Here is a 22,492-nt window from a genome sequence, read left to right as displayed (position 1 = left end):
AGTCAGTGATGATCTTTATCCCATCCCACACTTCCTTCATGCTGCTATTCTGCTCCAGCTCTCTCCTGTACTGCTCCTTCGACTCCCTGAGCTGGACTCGGAGTTCCTTCTGCACACACTTGAGCTCATGCTGATCACCGCCTTTAAAAGCCCTTTTCTTCTGGTTCAAAAGGCCCTTGATGTCACTTGTAATCCATGGCTTATTGTTAGCATAGCAGCGTAATTTACTGGAACTACAATGTCCATACAGAAGTTGATGACTGCACTACTGACTACAACAACCTCCTCAATGGTCTCACTATATGATTCCTGCAGGATATCCCAGTCCGTAGTTCCAAAGCAGTCTCTCAGAGCCTGCTCTGTCTCAGGGGACCACTTCCTGAATGAGCGTATGGTTGCAGGTAGCTCCCTCACTCTTGGTTTGTAGTGAGGCTGAAGCAGAACCAGGTTATTATCTGGTTTCCCAAGTGCAGGCAGCGGGGTGGCGCTGTATGCGTCTTTAACGTTTGCATACAGTAGGTCAATAGTCCTATTTCCCCGGGTGTTACAATTCACATACTGGGAGAAGGCAGGTAATGTTTTGTCCAGTGTCAATGGTTAAAGTCTCCAGAGATTAGCAAAAGTGCCTTGGGGTGCTGTGTTTGTAGTTTAGCAACAGCGGCGTGGATGTTGTCACCTGCTATGTCCATGTCCGGAGGAGGGATATAAACAATAACAACAATGACGTGTCCAAACTCTCTGGGCAAGTAGTGGGAACGCAGACTTACGGCCAACTGTTCGATGTCCCTGTAGCAAGTGGATATTTTGACATTTACATGGTCAGGGTTGCACCACCTTGTGTTCACATAGAGAGCGAGTCCTCCTCCTTTCCGCTTCCGCAGGTATTTATTTTAAATCCAGCTGAGCACACCTTCCATATAAAGAAAGGAAAACTTAAGGGGACAAGCCCCCCGAAATAAAATGCTGCATTAGAGGCTTAGAAGACCATCACCAGAGAAGATACTCGGCATCTGGCGATGTCTATCAGTTACAGACTTCAAACAGTCATTGCATGCAAGGGATATGCGATAAAGTACTAAGTATGACTTCTTTAATATACCTGTGATTGCTGTATACCAAACATTATGGTGCCTTAAAATGGGAGGACCATTTATAAAAAAAATTTTGTAATTTCTACTTTGTGTGACTGAAATGTAATCAAATACCCTTAAATGAAATCTGAAATATGCACGTTAATCACGTCTGAATTGATCTGTAATTTGAATCTGTGGAGCAGAGCGGTAAATCAAGGAAAAAATTTGTTTTTGTCCCAAACATCTTGCAGGGCGCTATATTTTATACAATGTAGTATCTTAACTCAATTATACACTGGATTAGTTTTTTTACAATGTGTTTGAGCTCTTGTTTTGAATGGATGTTTTAGATAGATAGATAGATAGATAGATAGATAGATAGATACTTTATTAATCCCAAGGGGAAATTCACATAATCCAGCAGCGGTATACTGATACAAAGAAACAATATTAAATTTAATAGTAATAAAACTGAAAAGAATTAAAATAAAATTAATGTTCGCATTTACTCCCCCGGGTGGAATTGAAGAGTCGCATAGTGTGGGGGAGGAACGATCTCTTTAGTCTGTCAGTGGAACAGGACAGTGACAAAAGTCTGTCACTGAAGCTACTCCTCTGTCTGGAGATGACACTGTTCAGTGGATGCAGTGGATTCTTCATGATTGACAGGAGTTTGCTTAGTGCCCGTCGCTCTGCCACAGATGTTAAACTGTCCAACTTTAATCCTACAATGGAGCCTGCCTTCTTAACAAGTTTGTCCAGGCGTGAGGCGTCTTTCATCTTTATGCTGCCACCCCAGCACACCACCGCGTAGAAGAGGGCACTCGCCACAACCGTCTGGTAGAACATCTGCAGCATCTTACTGCAGATGTCGAAGGATGCCAACCTTCTCAGAAAGTATATTCTGCTCTGAGCTTTCTTACATAGAGCATCAGTATTGGCAGTCCAGTCCAATTTGTCATCCAGCTGCACTCCCAGATATTTATAGGTATGCACCTTTTAATACAATATACTGCTTGTTTACATGTTTGATAATAAGTACTGGTGTAGCACATTGAAAGAACTAATAGACTACAGTGAAAGAAAATATGATGCTGTGTGTGTTGTGAATTTCCAGGTTTTTCTGACTGATTAGTGACCTATCAATGTGCTGCTCTTTTAAGTACTCAGAAATTTCATAAGTTGTTGTTTTGTTGTGGCACATACGAAAACACAGTTGCAATTTTTAATGTTCAAACATTTTCTTTGATTTTTTCATGTTCTTGTTTTATGGGGTTAGTGATAGGGTTTTGTTTTTAATACCTAAAATTGATGCTCAAACACTGTTTTTCTACTTTAAAGCAAACTCTTGGGTCAAACAAATTACTGAAGCTGAATAATGATAATGTGGAGAAAGTTATTTTTGTAATCTCCTGTATATTTTTACTAGATGCTGATATTATTTATTATTATATTTTTACTAGATATGCTGCCTTATAAAATTTAAATGCAATGTGGACAATACTGGAATAGCAGTATCCTATTCCTTAGTTACCATGTTAATGTGGCCTGTGAAAATTGGTTCATTTCTAAAATTTTATTCATGCCACTGTCTTCTAATATGCAAACGTCCATGAGTTCAGGTTTTAATGGAAAATGACAGAAGTCATGTAGTTAGGATTTAAAAGACACATTTAACGTTTGAAATCATGCATTATAAAATATACCGTTCTTGTAATTTTTTTTCCTTTTTTTTAGCAATTTAATTTTTTCAGAATTGATTTTAATGCATATATCTAATGTTAATAAAATTGCCAATAAGTCATAGGGACAAATAAAAAATGGCAAATAAAACACACAAGTCAAGGAATCATTAAGTGTACAAGTTTATTCAAATTTTTGATTCATTAAAGTAGCCACTTTTTCCTGATATTACAGTCACACTGTGGTAACACTTTTGATTCAGAATGCCAGTCACTCTGTACAAGTCACCAACTCTGCCTCCTGCAAAAGAACCGCAGATCTATTACACTTCCTCCTCCATGTTTGACAGTTGGTGTCACACACCGAGGGACCAAACTTTCACCAACTCAACAGCATACAAACGCCCTTAGTGATGAACCGAAGATTTCAAATTTTGTTTTATCAGTTCATAAGACTTTCTTCTAGTCTGCAGTAGTCCACACCCAAGTATTTCATGGTCCTATTTTGTCCTTTAAGGAATGGCTTTATTGCTGAAATTCGCCCTGTCAAACCTGCAGCATAAGTCTCCTCTTCAAAGTAGAAACTGAGACTTGCTTTTTAATGACTGTTAAGCTGTGCTTGAAGCTGTTGTGCTGTGAGGCACCTATCAAGCAAGCTGGTCAACCTCAAAAACTTGTCTTCTAATATGGTTGTGAAATTGGGTCTGCCAGATCTTTTCCAATCAGGGCTTCTTCCAGTTTTTAGCTGCCTTTAGATTGTGTAGAACACTATTGTCACTGACACTTGTATTTTTTTTTTGCAATTTCTCTAAATGGAAGGCCTTTACTTTTAAGAGTAATAATGCTCTGTTTCATTTAATTTGTTAATTGCCATTTTCTTGCCATTATCACATTATAACAACTTTCTAGGGTGTATTAACACAGTCTGCACAAACCCTGCTTTAAGACAGAGGGTTTTAAAGTAATCAACAAAGGTTGGGACACCTCTGAAAGTTGTTTGCTTTAACTTGCAAGGCTAAATGTACTTTGCATTTGTAACATTAGTTGTTCCCTGAAGAAGGCCTGTTTTGTAAAATTATGAAATTTCATTTTTTTCAGTTTTGGCTAACCTTTTCATGATTTTAGGTCATTCGTTGCATTTCATCTGAATAAACATGAAGAAAAACTGAGGTGTTCTAAAGAGTTTGACCAGTAGTGAACATACTTGCTTCTCTTTTAATAGTGTACCCAAATTTTGCATTGTTTATAGAATACATCTTTTCGGTACATGTAATTTGTGTGTCATGGTGATCCAAGGGACATGTACTGTATAACATATGTAGTTCTTATAGTAAGAAAACATACTTATACATATCAAATTACGAAATATAAAAACATGTGACAGTTTCTGGCAAATGTATACATTATTACATTTCATGAAATCTACAAAATACCACATAGAACTGTAAGCTGTATAACTTGGTATATCACTGTAAGGCCTAACTCAAATGGTGAAAATAGTAGAGCCCTGCAGAAATTTAGCTAATTTATTGATCAATTTAGTCAAAGGTTATTTTTCTTTATGTCACAAAAGACCAGATCATTTGTCAATTACACTCAAAAACGTTAAGTGTAAATAGCTCAAATTTTCTTCAGTACTTGTTGAAATTTCTGTAGTTTTTTTCATGCTTGCTAAGTTTTTAATGCCTTTTTACTTATTTGTTTGTATGTATGTATGTATGTTGCCTTTTTATTTATTTGTTTGTATGTATGTATGTACACTCTCACACACATACATATATACTGCTCAAAAAAATTAAAGGAACACTTTGAAAACACATCAGATCTCAATGGGAAAAAGAAATCCTCCTGGATATCTATACTGATATAGACTGGGTAATGTGTTAGGAACAAAAGGATGCCACATCGTTTGATGGAAATGAAAATGATCAACCTACAGAGCCCTGAATTCAAAGACGCCCCAAAAATCAGAGTGAAAAAATTATGTGGCAGGCTAGTCCATTTTGCCAAAATTTAATTGCAGCAACTCAAAATTGTACGCAGCACTTTGTATGGCCCCTGTGTTCTTGTATACATGCCTGACAACATCGGTGCATGCTTCTAAAGAGATGACAGATGGTGTTGTGGGGGATCTCCTCCCAGATCTGGACCAGGGCATCACTGAGCTCCTGGACAGTCTGAGGTGCAACCTGGTGGCATTGGATGGACCAAAACATAATGTCCCAGAGGTGTTCTATTGGATTTAGGTCAGGAAAGTGTGGTGGCCAGTCAATGGTATCAATTCCTTCATCCTCCAGGAACTGCCTGCATACTCTCACCACATGAGGCCAGGAATTGTCGTGCACCAGGAGCCACTGTACCAGCATAGGGTCTGACAATGGGTCCAAGGATTTCATCCTGATACCTAATGGCAGCCAAGGTGCCTTTGTCAAGCCTGTAGCGGTCTGTGTGACCCTCCATGGATATGCCTCCCCAGACAATCATTAACCCACCACCAAACTGCTCATGCTGAATGGTGTTACAGGCAGCATAATGTTCTCCATGGCTTCTCCAGACCCTTTCACTTCTGTCACATGCTCAGGGTGAACCTGCTCTCATCTGTAAAGCACAGGGCACCAGTGGTGCATCTGCCAATTCTGGTATTCTATGGCTAATGCCAATCGAGCTGCATGCTGCTGGGCAGTGAGCTCAGGGCCCATTAGAGGACATGGGGCCCTTGGGTCACCCTCATGAAGTCTTTCTGGTTGTTTGGTCAGAGACATTCACACCAGTGGCCTGCTGGAGGTCATTTTGTAGGGCTCTGGCAGTGCTCATCCTGTTCCTCCTTGCCCAAAGGAGCAGATACTAGTCCTGCTGATGGGTTATGGACATTCTATGGCCCTCTCCAGCTCTCCTAGAGTAACTGCTTCTCTCCTAGAATCTCCTCCATGCCCTTGAGACTGTGCAGGGAGACACAGCAAACCTTCTGGCAATGACACGTATTGATGTGCCATCCTGAAGAAGTTGGACTACCTGTGCAACCTCTGTAGGGTCCAGGTATCGCCTCATGCTACCAGTAGTGACACTGACTGTAGCCAAATGCAAAACTAGTGAAGAAACAGTCAGAAAAGATGAAGAGGGAAAATGTCAGTGGCCTCCACCTGTTAAACCATTCCTGTTTTGGGGGTCATCTCATTGTTGCCCTTCTAGTGCATCTGTTGTTAATTTCATTAACACCACAGCAGCTGAAACTGATTAACAACCCCTCTGCTACTTAACTGACCAGATTAATATCCCATAAGTTTCATTGACTTTATGCTATACTCTGATTAAAAAGTATTCCTTTAATTCTTTTGAGCAGTATATATGTATGTATATGTATATGTATATATATATATATATATATATATATATATATATATATATATATGTATATATATATGTATATATATATGTATATATATATGTATATAGTAAGTATGTGTATATATGCAGAAGAACACAAAAAATGTAGAAAAGAACAACAGATTCCTCTAAACAAATTTTATGTGCTTTGTACAGTATACTTGTATGCATAACATTTTCTAAAAGTCCTCTTTAATGAATAATTTTGTTTTACCACATTGCAGGTACCAATCTTGTGAAGAAAGCAATATATGCAATGGTTGACGGCGACTGTGATGAGGTTAGTTTTTACATTTTCTTTAATGTTGGCAACTTAGCCATTTTTAAGGTGAGCAGCAATTGTATGCAGAGTTATCATAAAAATATAATTTTATTGGATAGTTTTGCTTCTTAGTCTAGAATATTTGCTTGTTTATCTATTGTTAGTAGTTTGTTGCCTGTTGATTTCTGATAAAACTTAAATAACAAAGAACAGACAGGATCTGTTTATTGTCAGAAGTCATTTTTTAATGATTCATAATTCAGTAATATTTGTTATTCATGTATATAAAATGCTAAGGGTCGTCCATTTTCATGCAAAAACCTGTGAACCACTTGACCTTGAATCTTTGTCTTAGCCTTAATTGAGAACATTTAATGTGATATGCACTCTTGTTAGAAACAATTGAAGGTGCAAGATTACCCCGGTAATGTAATCTAGTCTTGGATCTTTCTCACAGCAAACAGCGGTGTGCGCATGTGCCAGGGCTGATAGAAAAAGTACAGCAGTGACATGCTGAGAGTGAAACACATTACAGTAATCCCTCGTTTATCGCGAAAGATAGGTTCCAAGGCCGGCCGCAATAACTGAATTTCCGCGAAGTAGGGACACCATATTTATATAATTATTTAACGTGTATTTGGACGTTTTTAAACCCTCCCTATACTGTTTACAACCCACCCTCTACTCTATTAATAACAGGGACAACTGTTAAGCAATATGAAATCGGTAGATAAGTTTACAGTTACTGTATAGCGAAGTACACGTACCTGTATATGACGTGATGATGGTGATGAATATGCTGTGCAGTAAAAATGATGACGATGAAGGTGATGATGAATTTTACTTTGCAGCCGATGACTGTGTTTTTACGTCTCTTCAGACGGCGGTGCCATTTCCTAGGGCACCTCTTCCACGGTTTCCGAAGGTGTATCCGTAGTAGTAGTAGGAACTGGCTCTTTTTTTGCGAGGCTGCAAAAACATTGTGATCGGCAGTTGCTGCCGCTGCTTCTTTTTCTGGTCGAAGAGCAGCTTGTAGGCGGTCATGACGTCGTCGACCTTGTTGCAAAATTGGACAGATCGAACGATATCGTCGTCCCATTCCTGTGACTGCTCTTGCAGATCCTTAGCCAGTCTGCAGCCACAGCCGTGAACGTTCTCCCTTCCTTAAACATATCCAGAAGTTTCATCTTCTCATCGATCGTCATCATTCTTCGTTGGCGTTTAGGCTCAGCACCAGCCTTGGAAGAAGGAACACGTTTGGGAGCCGTTGCAGGGGTGAAAATTGAAGCGAAGTTCAACACAAAGAAACCACAAAAAAACACACACAGTACAGTGTAAAGTAAACCGCTCAGCGAGAAAGCTTGAAGCGAAATGGCCGCAACAGAGAGACAAGGGGAGGTGCTGTGGGATCTGGGCATCAGTCAAAGCACCAATCACGGGCCCGATTAGAAAGCGGAAAGCTGTGATTTGTCGTCTCCCTCCCATGTACCAATCACAGCCAGTGTTACAACGCACTTAGTCACCGAACTTGTTTTGTTGTTCTTAGACTAGGAAATACTACCACTATATTTAAAAACCCGCGAAGTCGTGAATCCGCGAAAAGTGAACCGCGAAATAGCGAGGGATTACTGTACACAACACAGACAGCTGTCCATACACACTGACATGCTTGGGGCTTTACAGCCGAATGGTCATTTTCATCACAACTGAAAGTCATACACTTTCCAAGAAGCCATGAAATGGCAAGACACTGCTCCGCATACCAAAGTTAAAGGTTAGCCTGAGTATAGAGCAGTTGAGCACCTCACCAACACTGTGGCCCATAGCTTTGCCAGACTGCTTCCTCGGTACTTAATGCATGGTGTGAAATTAAAGACCACTTTTCTGAAGTACTCAGTTATAGTAAGAAGGGAGAAGATGCCCATGAACCACCTTCCTTTGATACCTGGATGTCCAAGTGCTTCCTAGTTGGTTAAATAAGCTAAAGTGTGTGCCTCCAAAATGTGTGGTTTTTTTTTTGTTTTTTTTATGTGTGTATATACACTGTGTGCACAATTATTAGGCAAGTTGTATTTTTGAGGATTAATTTTAATATGGAACAAACACAGTGCTATCAGTCAATCCAAAATGTTAATAAACCTGAAACCTGAATGTTTCACAATGGAAATGTGAGTGTGAACATCATCAGGGGAATACATATGTGCGCACAATTATTAGGCAACTATTAGTGTGCAGATTTATTATGCAACTAAAGGAAAAATGAAATTTTCCCATCTCACTTGTTTATTTTCATCTGTTATAGTGAGAATAATAAATAAACACCTCAAAATTTACAAATAAACATCTCTGACATTTCAAAAAAAATCAATCAATCAATCAATGACCAATATAGCCACCCTTCTTTCCAATAACAGTCATTAGCCTTTCCATTCATGGAGTCTGTCAGTTTCTTGATCTGTTGACGATCAGCTTTTTGTGGAGCAGTGACTACAGCCTCCCAGACACTCTTCAGAGAGGTGTATTGTTTTTCTCCCCCGTAAATCTAGCGCTTAAGAAGTGCCCACAAGTTCTCGATAGGGTTTAGGTCAGATGAGGAAGGGGGGCCATGTCATTATTCCTTCATCTTTAAGGCCTTTACTGGCTGGCCACGCAGTGGAGAACTTCGATGCAAGTGATGGAGCATTGGCCTGCATAAAAATCATGGTCTTTTCCTGTATCACTGTTTGAAGAAAGTGTCTTCAAAAACTGGCAGTAGGTTTGGGAGTTGATTTTGAGTTCATCTTCAATGCAAAAGGTCCAACTAGCTCATCTTTAAAAATACCAGCTCATACCAGTACCCCACCTCCACGCTGGAGTGGAGCTCTGTGCCCATTACTGATCCACAGGTCCATCCATCTGGTCCATCAAGAGTCACTCTCATCTCATCGGTCCATAAAACCTTTGAAAAAATCTGTCTTCAGATATTTCTTGGCCCAGTTTTGACGTTTCAACTTATGTTTCTTGTTCAGTGGTGGTTGGGTTTCAGCCCTCCTTACCTTGGCCATGTCTTTGAGCACTGAACACCTTGTACTTCTGGGCACTCCAGGTAGGTTGCAGCTCTGGAATATGAAAGTACTGGAGGATAATGGGTTCCTGGTAGCTTCACGCTTGATTCTTCTCAAATCTTTGGCAGCTAATTTGCGTCTTTTGTTCTCAACACGCTTCTTGCGACCCTGTTGACTATTTGCAACAAAATGTTTGATGGTTCTGTGATCACACACCAATATCTTAGCAATTCCAAAAGTGCTGCATCCCTCTGAAAGACTTTTTACAATTTTTGACTTTTCAGAGTCAGTTAAATCTCTTTTTGGCCCATTTTGCCTGAGGAAAACTAGCTGCCTAATAATTCTGCACACCTTGATATAGGGTGTTGATCTCCTTAGGCCACACCCTCCCTCATTACACAAATACACATCACCTGACGTGCTTAAATCCAATAAGCATTCAAGTTAATACAGCTTGGAGTTGGAATATACGCATAAAAATGATGATATGGTCAAAATACTCACTTGCCTAATAATTGTGCACAGTGTGTATATATATATATATATATATATATATATATATATATATATATATATATGCTTCACATTATTATAGGTTTTTCTGAATGTTAGTGGATTGCTGGTGGTATAGAACAGGAGCTGGGCCCAAAGAGTACACAAGTAAAAACCGTTTAAAATTGGAGGTCACCTCTACATGCTGGCATGAGTAATTGCCAGTTGAACTATGAATATCTTATTTTTACCCTTGCATTTCTGAGCGCTGTAATTCAATTTTAGGTTACTGGCCGTTGTCTTTCTCTACCAGCTATACAAGTTTATAATTGAATGAAAGGAGAATTAAAGTAAGAAGGCTTTTCTTTTCTCCTCATCTTGATATGAGATGTTCATATTAGCTAGCCCTGTTATTTGATGACAGTATTTAAGTATAATTAAGGATAGTCTTGGCCATAAATGTGAAATATAAAGTGTAAATTAGGTCATTACAATGAAGTCCCTGCCTGATGTAGCTGAGACTTAACAATTTTATTGTCTGTATCTTTCTTTTTGTGGAATTTGCATCTTGTCTCTGTGCGTGTGAGTGTATTTTTTTTTCTTTTTCCTGTTGTTTTTTTTCTATCATGTTCTAAAGGCATGTAGCTCAGTTTAATTGGTGATTCTAAATTGTTTTTTCCTGTCTTGTAACCAGTACTTTCAAAATTGGCTGTGGACTCCATAAACTTGGATAGCAAGGTGCTGAAAATTGATTGATGAATATCAGGGAGCACAGGGGAAAAAGATCCCTATCTAAGCAGCTCAAAGAGATGTGGCCATCTTTTTTCTGATAATATTAAAATGCCATACATCAGTATAACATTTTTGAAGTTGAACTGCAAACAGTTTCATGATGTTATTTTGCAAAAAACATGTTTGATATTACAGTGTCTTATTTTATTTATATTAGCTTAGTATCCAGGAATGTAGTTTCAGCAAGCAGAAACCATGCACTTTGATATGTGTTATATAACAAGCAACCCTATTGTAGTCAATCAAATGTGCTAATGAATTTTCCATTGTAGTACTGGAATTACTGTTTCAGGGACAGTTTATATGAACTCACCAATATTTCCTTATTTTCTTTGTGTTTTGCAGGTGGTTTTGGAAACAGAGATCACCAATAAGTCTGCATTGAAACTTTATGAGAATCTGGGTTTTGTGAGGGACAAGCGGCTTTTTCGATACTATTTAAATGGTGTTGATGCCTTGCGGCTCAAACTATGGCTACGTTAGAGAGGCCTTGCAGAATCTGGACATGGCTAATAAGGAGCAAAAGTGATTTTCACAAAAATATTAAATGAAAAACAGCAAACAATTAACCTTAAGCATTTAAAGAAGAAATATGAATACATGAATATTTTTCAGGGGAAGCTGGGCCCTTGAGTGGGAGCAGTTTGTTGTCTCAAGCAATTTGACATTGATTTCTGAAAGCTGACAACTGTTGACTCATGGGAGTGTCACATAAAAAAAAGAAGAAAGAAAAGAAAATCCCACAAACTTTAAAAAAAAAAAAAAAAGGATATAAAGTAATCCAGGGGCCACAGATAGGTGCTAATAAGCTGCAAGGTTGCCCACTGGCAGATCACCAATGAAAACTTTTTTTTTAAATATATTTTTTTTTAATAAAACCACATAAGCAGGTAAACCAGACTTTAGCTATTAATGGACATTTGCAGGGTTTATTTTTTGAATGGGGGGATGGGTCTGAGAGGATGAATTGAAAGTGCTCTTTAATAGCTACTATATATATTTGCACAATCACACCTAAGCTTCCGGATTGGTAGTGTTGAATTTGAATTGCTGTTTAAATTAATGTTGGAGAGAGGGAAGGAGTTCAGATGAATGCGAGCAGAGTAGAAGTGGCAGCAATAGAGACAATGACTGTAAAATCTTGTTATGTTGTTATGCTTTAGTAGCTGTGCTGCAAGAATAGACATTTGGGATATCAAGGTGCATTGATCCTGACAGCTATCCATATTTGTACACTTTAGGCCTGTACGCATTTTCACTTCTAAGCCTTAAGTGTCAGAAGTAGCATATTTGAAACATCTTTAGAATAAACTGCCTTGAGCTGTAGGTTCAAAGATTTCGTTCCCATCCCTCACAGCTACAGTGGGCAGTGTTTCATGATATGAGTGACTAGATTTTTTTTTTTTCCTTCCCCTTCATTATTTGTTAGTCTGAACCATTTGGGAACATGGGATGTAAGCACTCTTTTTATCCTCAGGTGTCACCTTTTAACTAAAGCGTCCCCAGTAAGGTTTAGCACATAACATATATATAAAAAAAGTATTCTTGGGATAATATTTGTCTCTTGTTTCTAATAACAAAATATTAAGAGGCATTATTACAAAAAGTAAAAAAAAAACCCAGAAAATCTAACCTTTTTCCAGTTTACACTCTTCATTTTCTACACAATGATCTTCATTCTTACAAGTTTCTTGTGGTTTAATGCCTCTGCTTCTATATAGATGAATCTCCTTAAGATTTAAAGTGGGGGGCAACTTTTTAGACCCATCCTACCCCAAATTTTGTTAGTTAAGAAAAGTCACTGGTAAAATAACGCATTTCTTATGCATTTTCAAGCTGGTAAATAAAATTATGCATTCATTGCTGCTTTGAATTACTTTACTTTTTTAATCAAACTGATCTTATGCACTTTGTTTCTCTCTACTGTATGCATACATGTTTTGGTGTATGTAAGTGGTCTATGGCTAATTTTGTCCTTCCAGTTTTCTTTTTTTTGAGAAAAACAAAAAAAACAAGGTTTTAATTTTGTAATAATATTCAGTGAGAAGCATAATCTTTTTTGCCATTTCATCTTATTGTTGCAGGTAATTACAAAAAGATTTATGGAGTAAAATTCCCCCCAGCGTGAAAAAAAAAAAATAATCCACATGTTAGCTGCAGTTGGTTAAATGTGAATGTACAGGTATTTAATCTTGGGCATTTCTCTTAGTCAAGCAAGGAGAAATTTTGTTGTTCATCTGAAAAGTACGTTGTTTGTATTCAGCACAGATTTTAATTTTTTAAATTTGTTTCTGTACTTGGCAAAAACTATTTAATTTTTGAATTTTGTCCCAAAAGCCTGGACATTAGAGGCAATTAATAAAATCTAAATGCCTGTTGCTGTAAGATGTGCTTTTATGTGCTGATTCTTTCATATTCATTCCACCAGCACATAACATCAGCTGAATGTAACTGAATGTCTGGGTTTGTGTCTGCCAAAATTTTTTGCAAGTTTTAATATTTAAACAAAATTTAATGTATCTGTATAGAAAGCTTAGTACACAATTAAGATGCATCCTAAATTGGAAGAAATCAAAGAATTTACTGGTTTTCTCTCCTTGAATTTGGTTATTTTAAGCTTAAAATGGATCTTTTCAGTTGAGAGCATATAAAGTACACATTGTGCATATAAGTGATCATTTGCATTCAAGGCAGCATTATTGTTTAATTGCACAATACTTTTTCATAATTCATTCTATTTCTTAGTAGCATGAAAATCATATGATTAAAGCATAATTCAATATTTTATCAAGGGCAGTGGTATTCTTTTTAAATTATGGTAATATTTACATTAATATCCTAAAGTTTATATGAAATACATGTGAAGTTGATGAAAAGGCACTTCATTGAGGAAATTTTAGGCAAAATTTTTTTTTTTCTATTGACAGTCTCTGGTTTGTGTGTTTACATGGAGCCTCCCAAATAATTGTTGCCAAGTTAGTTATGTTTTTACATTACATGAGGTTTTCAGCGTGATCCATGTGAAGAATTCTCATGGTATGTGATGTTCTAAATGTTTTGTTTCTCCAAACATCTCACTAGCCTGTCTGTTGCTTGAGCCATCTGAAGTCTTGTGTAAATGAGAGATCATAATTCTGACAACATTGGGTACTTGAAGCGAGATTCATGGGTGTCTCCTGGTAACGAAGGGACAGTTGTGTATGCTAGCCTGCATGAACAGAAGGCAGCGTTAAGTTTTTTTGCCCAATGCTGGTATTAATTTTAAACTCTTCTGAAACTACTTTTCTAATCTAAAAAGTATTAATTCAAATTCTTGACAATTAATTCAAACTCTTGTGTGAAGTTGTAAACTGTTCAATTCAAATGGCTAGAATCGCCCACCCAGGGTAAGGTAAAATAAAGGGTAAACTTATTTTGTGCAAGTTTGCAGTATGTTTGGGATCTTTTTATTTCTGGTTTCAAATGGTAAGGGATTTAAAAGACAGATTATATAGGGTTGTGGGATTCATTTTTGGTTTTCATTTTTAGAATGAGAGAGTATACATGAATATTTTGCTAGACAGGATTTTGCGTCTCTTCATGGGTGAAGGGAAGATTGAATTGCATGTAGAGTCATTTTTGTCCCCTCTCACTCCTTTTTATTGTCTTGCAAGAAAACTTATTTAATGCAAAGGTATAAATTTGGTAATAAATTATTTTAATTTTTTATGTATTGATGTGAATAACCAGAAATGAGCTCATATTGTATGGTTTTGTTTATATAAAAATATTGGAAATCACCTGATGCTTAAGTGTGTGTGTGTCTGTGTGGTGTATGTATGGTGTTGCTTTTCTCATATGTGAGAATGAAAGTGTTCAGACCTTATTAGGTCTGGTCAGAATATCTGGCAAAATGTTTTAAAGATTGTCAATACTTTTGAATTCTGTTGATAATGCTAAACTTTTGTGAAAATGCAATATTCACATTGCATTTGATTTCTGTTATGAATAAATTACACACACATTTCACTTTGTAGAAACTGGCTTTTGATTCCGTCAAACTCCTGTATGCACACTGTTTTTAGTTCCTTAGTTCAATAAGATTTTTTTTTTATCATTTGATACAATGAGCCACTTATAATTACTGTTTTGTTTTTTTATTTTCTAAAAATGAAAGACTCTTGCAGATTTGATTTTCAGTTTTATGATTTTTCCATTGTTGCTGTTTTGAAAATATTTAGTTGCAATTGGTCCTGTGCTGGTTGTTTTAAAGTGCTTTATAAATAAAATTGGATTGGATTGGATTGATAAACATCCTTGCATGAAATCAAACATAGCCTGAGGCTTTCCCAACTCTGTCCCTGATAAGTTCAACTTAGACTAATGATGAATCTAGAAGTGGAGACAGACATTTGAAAATGCAAATTTGGTTTCTTTCTTAAACTTAAAGCTTTTCCATTTGAAGTAAAGATTTTTCATAAGACTGAAAACACAGGAAAAACAATCCATATTTTTTCATTCTCACTGAAAAATGTTTTGGGGCTGAAAAGATAAACATTGTTTGCCCCCCTATGATTGCAGACTCGTAGCACAACCTGTGTTAACAGGCATTTCCACAACTGATGACTTTCTTTTACTTTTAATAATTCAAGGAACATTTGTGGCATGTGGGTGTATTGATTTTTCAGTTTTGTTTGCTCTTGGGGGTATTATTAGTATGTTGGAATGTACAATTATGCAAATGTTACACTGTCACAAAAGCTTAAGGATGCTAAAGCTTTAGCCTTGTTTAAGAAATGCCAGTGTTCCTTTTGTCAAGTACAGTATGTTAATGTGAGTAGTGGGTTATGTCAAAGGTTTAGTTCTCAAAGATAGTTACTTTATTTTGGTTTGACTATATGTTAAATATACCTTTTTAAAACAACATTTAAGCAAGAGTAAGGAAGCATAATCACCAATTAGTAAAGGTTGAAGGGATTTTTGTATGTTAATCTTCTGGTGAAAAGTGCTTTATTTTGCCAAAAAGTCTTAAAAAGTGAACACTACAATGCAAATCAATTCTAATTGTGGAAATACAGTCCGTAACTGTCCATAAAGATTCGCTACTCAAAAAGAGAAGCTAACATCATGGAGATTGGAAACCTAAAGCTGGTTGGGAGACAACTGCGACTGTCCAAAGTGTTAGCATTGTGGGTTTCTCAAACACCAGTGTCAACCTGTAAGTGTGTACAGTGGATATAAAAAGTATTCACCAGCCTGCTTGGGTCATGGACTTTTTACATTTTATTTATTTTGTTTGTCGATGTAAAGTTATTTTGTTTTCCCATTAAATAAATGAAGAAAAATATAGTACTTGGCAAAAACAAAATTTAAAAGATCCTTCTCAATAAGCAGAAAGTAATTTCAACAGCATTTCACCCCATTCCTGTAACATATGAGAAATGAAGTTAGAAATATTGTATCACTGTTTGGTAATAGTCCAACTGTGTTGTGTTAAAATGTTTGTGTGTGTTTTGCAGGTTTCTTGGTTAGGATTGTTACTAACAAAATTGCACGGTAAAGTGAAATGATCATTCTAATCTGAAAAAAATGACTGAAATTGTATCACACCCATAAAGAAATCGATTTTTTCCAATAGCCAAGAGGTTGGGTGTTAATACTTGTCATGCAGGTCACCAAGATGGTCATGACATCTTCAAGCTCATTGCAATGTTGTAGGTCTAAAATGGAGCAAAACAGTACATGTGGTAACAGCTGAAGTTTGAAAAATCTTTTCGGCAGCTCTTGACAACCAGTGTGTGCGAGACTCTTGACATCAAGTAAATGTACATTGCCTAGTCTCACAAAACTTAAAGTACCCTTTTAATCTCCACACTAAACATGGTACATTGAATAGATTAGATAGAGGTCTTTATTTCCACGTACACTGTGAGAGCATTGCAGTGTTTGACAGTAGGCACTTTCAAAACTGACTTGTTTTTGGGGAATTTAAAAGGATAGGACTTGCGAGCTTTGTTGGGCTGAATCAGCAGCTCTTGTCAAAATTTTTCTAATGATGTATTATGAAAATGTGACGTTACACGTCATTCAGAAAACTCTATAATCTGCTATGAAATTAGGTATTTTTTTTTAATAAGGCCTTGGAATATTTAAACCTAATGTATATTAATGTGTTTTAAATACAATAAAACGTCCTGGACCTGCCTATTCCACAACTGGGTCTCAGTCCAACAGAGATCATGTGGATGAAGCTGTAAGTAGTTTGCATACAGTTCTCTTCTGAAGGGAGGCAGATTGGGCAATTATATAAAGATAAACAGACAAAACCGCAATGGTTACATGTGCTGTGCTCAGCAGGAAGCAGCCATTAGCTCCACAAGTAGACTAGGTTCACTGTTTGGAAAATCACTGTGGACTGGTAGTTGTGTTAACAATACCACTTCAAAGCCCAGAGTAGTGACGAAATCCAAAAAGAAATCTTAAAATTACCTTGTATTTAACTTGTACACTGAATGATAATTTAAGACAATCCATGTCAGTTTCTTTTGATTTGGGGTGTATGAATGCAGCCACATTGGTTAAGATGCTTGCTGCTTTCTTTCTCTGTTTTCTGAGCTGTTCTTGGTGCTGCAGCTGGATTTTCTCCCAAGTGTGGTTGGAGTGTGTGGGAAGTTAAAACTGGAAGGTTATAGGGAGATGCAATTCAGAAGTCAAATGGTTATTTGAGCAGGTCAGTGGTTATGCTTCTCCAGCGTGTGTGTAGTTTAAGTGTCAAGGTGTGCTAAAGCCTTTTAGAACTTTTAAGGTAACATTCTTATAAATCAGTGTTTTAACTGGGAGCTTCACCCTATTTAGGTGAAATCTAGAAGCAAATAATTTTCTCCTGGCTGACCCAACTGTTTACTTCAGCACAGTGGTGAATGCAAAAAGTAAAAGTGCATAATGCATAAAAATGGAAAATCCAAACACTGTTGCATATTAAGAAGTAGAAATTAAATTGTATATGAATGAATAATATTTCAAAAGCAGTTTATATAAATGAGTACAAGGCTTATTAAATACAATGTTGAATGTGCTTCATTACTGCCTGCATGTGCAAATGTGGTCCTAGCTGAACGTGCATAAAAAAAAAAAAAGTGACTCTAGGGGCATATGTTTGTGTGTGTGCGTGTATATGTATATATTTTTATATTAAAAATATTATATGGAAAAAATCCAAATAAAATTTTCAGGTAACTAAAATGAACAAGACATGGTGGCTAGCAATTTAAATTTTCATTTTTAATTTTAAAAATGGGGGCTCCACCCCCTGCTCACTTCGCTCACCCACCCCCGGGTTTGGTTTACCAGATATACAAGTTAGAGATTATTTTCATGGGAATTGTTACATATGCCTTATTTTCACTTTTACTTTAAAACTTTAGTAAAAACAATATTTGGCATTAACTTTTCTTCAAGATCGCATTTAATTTTGATTCTGTTTGACAACGCAACGTATAACTGCCTGTGAGTGAGTATCGTTTCTTTCTCTCTAATAGATAAAAACGTATCAAATGTTTGTCCATGCTCTTTCTTCTTCACCTTGTCATTGATGTGTCATCTAGAAAATATAAAATGATTGTCCTGATAAAATTTATAAGAGCTGAGAGCGCAGGAAGTGTGTCTGACAAAAGCTTTCATATGACTGAATTTAGATGACCGTGGTCTTGTTTGAAAATAGTTTTAAGTAGGTCGTGACTTGGAAGAATCTCATGTTAAAAGTCTCTTGTCTCACAGGACTTCATACTGTACCAATGTTTTTGGACACAGATTAGACAATCTACAAGTCTCTGACTTAAAGTTTAAATCCAAACAATACATTAGATCTTTTTTCACTGTTCCGTTATTTTACCGAGTAATAATTTTTGTTTGCGCTAATGCGATCTTTCCTGTCCTTTTTTTGAGACTTTGGTATTTTCGTACTTCCATTATCTCTACCCTGCTCTGCATGTGTATCACACCAACATTTTTGAATTCTTTACAACATTCTACTTTGTCATCTGCTCTTTGTCCTTTATTTCCGGCCCCGGACGTGGTTAAATCTTTCTCGCAGAACGTATAATGCTGCTCATGTTGTAAAAGGGGGGTGGGTATGTGAACACACGCTAAGGAGATGAGGTCAGATCAGCTGCTGGCAAGCTGTGTGTTCTGCTTGTCGCGCTGCGCGTCGATTATTTAAAAGCTTGTACAGCAGCTGTTCTTTTGTCTCACTGCCTTGTCTCACGGGACGTCAAAGTGTCTTCCGAGAAGATCACGTCTCGTCTCCCTCCCAAGATTTTTTTTTTTTTATAATAGATAAAATAGTTCACGGTATGCTACATTCTTACTATACACGTGTTGCTTTTAAGAGCTATTTAAATGACTTATAAAAGTGTAAAAGTACTTGTACAAGTGAGAGTTGTTTCTGCATGGCAAAGATATAGTGTCACCCCAGTGGGACATTTCGTACAGCTAGTTCTTGTGTGGTACTTGGGTACAGTCTGGAAGACCTCACATTCGATTGAAATGACCCGGGCCTTCTATTTTGTGTTAAAGCTAACTAACTGTTATAGCCAAAAATGCACTATTGGCATTCTGATAAAAACTGTATTGAAGACATGTTCAAAGTATGTAAGTTCTGCATAAAAATGTGACCTGTATCATATAAATGCTCCTTTCCTGAAGCCAACTGTTAAAATGGACAGTTGAAGTTTACCCATACAGTATTGAATATAATACAGTAGCTAACCTAAGATGGGGTGCTAGATAAAAGTATTTGCCTGTTCCCAAGATTTGAACTCGGGGCTCTGTAAGCAACAGTTTTAGTCATTGTTCAGTTATCCAAGGAATGATATGAGCACAGATACTAAGAGAAGTAGTAGTACATTCAGTCTCTCTTGACACTCATAAATGTCCAAAGTTCAGGTTGTTTTATGTTTAAAAAAAAAAAAAAAAATTATCATTGTAAAAGTTGGTATCACAAAGGGAAGCACAGTGGTTGATCCAGCTAAGGCACCAAGTTTTGCAGTGGAAAGAAAGTGTGCTCAAAGTCAATATATAGCCGAATAAACAGAAGTGAATGTTTTTTCTGAAACTTAATGTGATTTTTTTTTTTTGTGTTTGTGATCATAATTGGTGGGGTGTTTTAGAGGTTCCCAAGACCTTCTTGAGATTTTCTGTAGTCTCAAACATAACAATGGATGGCTTAAAGAACTCATCTTGACATCATGGGGAACCTGTAGTCCAGGTTCCTGTTTGCATGAAGAGCACTTCAATGTGCATGCATTAAGTTGGAGGTGACACACCATATCTGTCAGCTGGGAAACTCTTCTTCATTATTTTCCAAGTCCAAGGGCAGATGGAAATTAAATCTTGGAAATAAATTGAATAATTGTATATAATACCATGGGAGGCATATTGGCATGGTGGTTAGCTCTGTTGCCTCAAAGCTGTACTGCTCAGTAGGTGACATAATAATAGGGTGACCAGACATCTTGTTTTTTTCCAGGGCTGTCTTTTATGCAAAGTGTTCTGGCTTTTAACAAAATGTCCTTGGTTTTTATTGACAAACTTAATATCTGGTAGGTAAGAGGGAATGATTGCAGGCAAAAAAATTATAAACTGATTCCTGTCACAACAAGGCACAAGAAGCCAGACCTGTCTTTACTTCATATTTAGGCCCACTGAATTGGCCTTACCCTGAGAGGCCTAAACACAAGGCAAAGGTTTGTCAGGCTTCTGGCCTCAAAATGGGACTAAGGCATTTAAAGTTCAAAGTCCAGAATGGAGGTGAGGGAAACTGTAAACCTCTGGTTAAAAAAAAAAAGCTCTGTTTGCCTGCTTGCACTTCTCTGTTCACACTATGCATCTATTATTTTGAGTATCACTCATGCTAAAAGTACAACTGAAATCCTTTGTTTTCTTTTTGAAACCTACGAGAGAAAACAAAACTGACCTGCAGCTGACAAAAACAGCAGTGTAACTAGCTAGTGGTATATTGTAGACGTAGTCGAATATGACGAAGGCTGGTATTCTGGCCAGCCGGGTCTTGACGGCAGAGAAGTGCAGCAGCCTTTTGGGAATATTTACAGTGTAGAGTAACGTCACAGAAATGTGTCGGCGGCTGTTCAGGCCAGAAGAATTATGATGACAGGCTGTTATCCTGGCCTTACAGGTATATACCGCTCTGTGGCTGGATTCAATGGGTTAAATGTTCACAGCAAAAAAAAAAACAAAAGAGGTTGCAAAAATTTGGCAGGAGGAAGAGGAGCAACCCAATATTAGTACCTTATCACGGAAGCAGGGGGCAAAACCAGGGAGTCCACATAAAAATGAGAATCGCAAAGCAGGAGGTGCACTGAAAACTTCATCTTATTCTTGACAATACATTGATAATAATGATTACATTTATTAAGCACTTTTCATGCTACTCAAAATTGCTTTACATAGAGAGTGGGGAACCACTTCAACCAGTAATAAATTAAAAAAATATATTTTTGGATGGGGTATTTCTTTAAGCACGATCCACTCAAAACAACGTCAATGATTCTGCATAGCATAATTTTTCAACAACCTCAATCAAAGTTGGGGTCATTTATGGGCAGAGTGGTGGCTCTGAGGCTAGGAACCTGTGCCAGCAATCAGAAGGTTGCCAGTTTGAATCTTGTAAGAGCCAGAAGTGACTCCATTCTGCTGGGCCCTGCAATTTCTCCATCCTGGTTATGACATTGATCTACATCCAGCTGTGCAAGCAGGTCCTCCAACTTACAGGGAAAACTTGGGGTCTGGTAACGGGATTGGCACTCCAGCCACTGTAAAAATTCTCACACTGTTCCAGTGTGGTGCTGTGGTATCACCCAATGCATGGCCGCACTTGTGTCCTTGTTTGGGTTGCTGAGGTGGTTCGTTGTGTGATGGGTGTGGAAACACGTGCTATCAGTGCTGCCAACCCTCCATCTATCATTTATGGCCAGAACAATACCTGGCAGTTAAAATCAACCCTGGATGAGGTGGCAGCCAACGTCAGGGCCCATATTCACACAGAGACAGTTTAGGATCACAGTTTAATTTGCTTTGCACATACAAATTCCACCAAAGGAACTGCACACTGGATGCGGGTCCATGAGGCAGCAATGCTCTACGCTATGTCACCCAGGTTTCCCCTGTTTATTTAGATCTTATTTTTAGTTACTTCACAGTTTTGAGCTCTCTTTTCTTACAAACTTGTGTCACGCAGGTATGTCTGAGGATCGCACACTCAAGTTCTTCCCAGGCATGTGATCAAATAATCAAATGCAAAATGACCAGAGCTATGGAGTTCTACGAATTTCTCAAGGTAGACCAGAGAGTCTGATTTACTGCAGCCACTTTATTTGCAAAGTGATTCATGTGTTTCCTTTTCACTCCATCGTGCATTTGCTTTGTTTTGAACTTAGAAGTAAAATGGGAACGGCCAAGTTGGCACCCTGAAAGTTCTCTCTTTGCAAGCCTGTTATTTCCTTGGATGAGCACACTGGGTGCTGTGCATTGTAAGAATGTATGAAAAACAGGGATGCACGATTTTTAGATTATTTAACAAAAAATAAAGTTTGTGGCGCAAAATACTTCTTTCTTTTTATGGTATTGGGAACCATAGAAATGCCATTAAGCTTTTGGAATACAAAGGTAGGCTTCCACATGTTAGATGCTCCCTTAAATGTTTAATTATTATTAGTGAAAGATTGACCTCTAACTGTCTGTGCAGCGAAAATGAAAATAAATAGGCAG

At 37.4% G+C, this 22,492-nt stretch overlaps 1 protein-coding gene across 1 annotated transcript in view; it reads left to right on the top strand.

Moving 5' to 3' along the window:
* Nucleotides 1-12,589, top strand: part of naa30 (N-alpha-acetyltransferase 30, NatC catalytic subunit) — a 38,528-nt gene extending 25,939 nt beyond the window's left edge. Inside the window, exons 3-4 of the mRNA XM_039741306.1 lie at nt 6,364-6,419; nt 11,075-12,589. Coding sequence (XP_039597240.1) covers nt 6,364-6,419; nt 11,075-11,212 — 194 coding nt within the window. The 3' untranslated portion in view covers nt 11,213-12,589. The remainder of the gene's footprint in view (nt 1-6,363; nt 6,420-11,074) is intronic.
* Nucleotides 12,590-22,492: the final 9,903 nt, after the last annotated feature.

Source organism: Polypterus senegalus, chromosome 18 (genome assembly GCF_016835505.1).
Source record: "Polypterus senegalus isolate Bchr_013 chromosome 18, ASM1683550v1, whole genome shotgun sequence".
Taxonomy (NCBI): Eukaryota; Metazoa; Chordata; class Cladistia; order Polypteriformes; family Polypteridae; genus Polypterus; species Polypterus senegalus.
The sequence above is the reverse complement of the archived record's forward strand: the minus strand, read 5'-3'. Positions and strand labels throughout refer to the sequence as shown.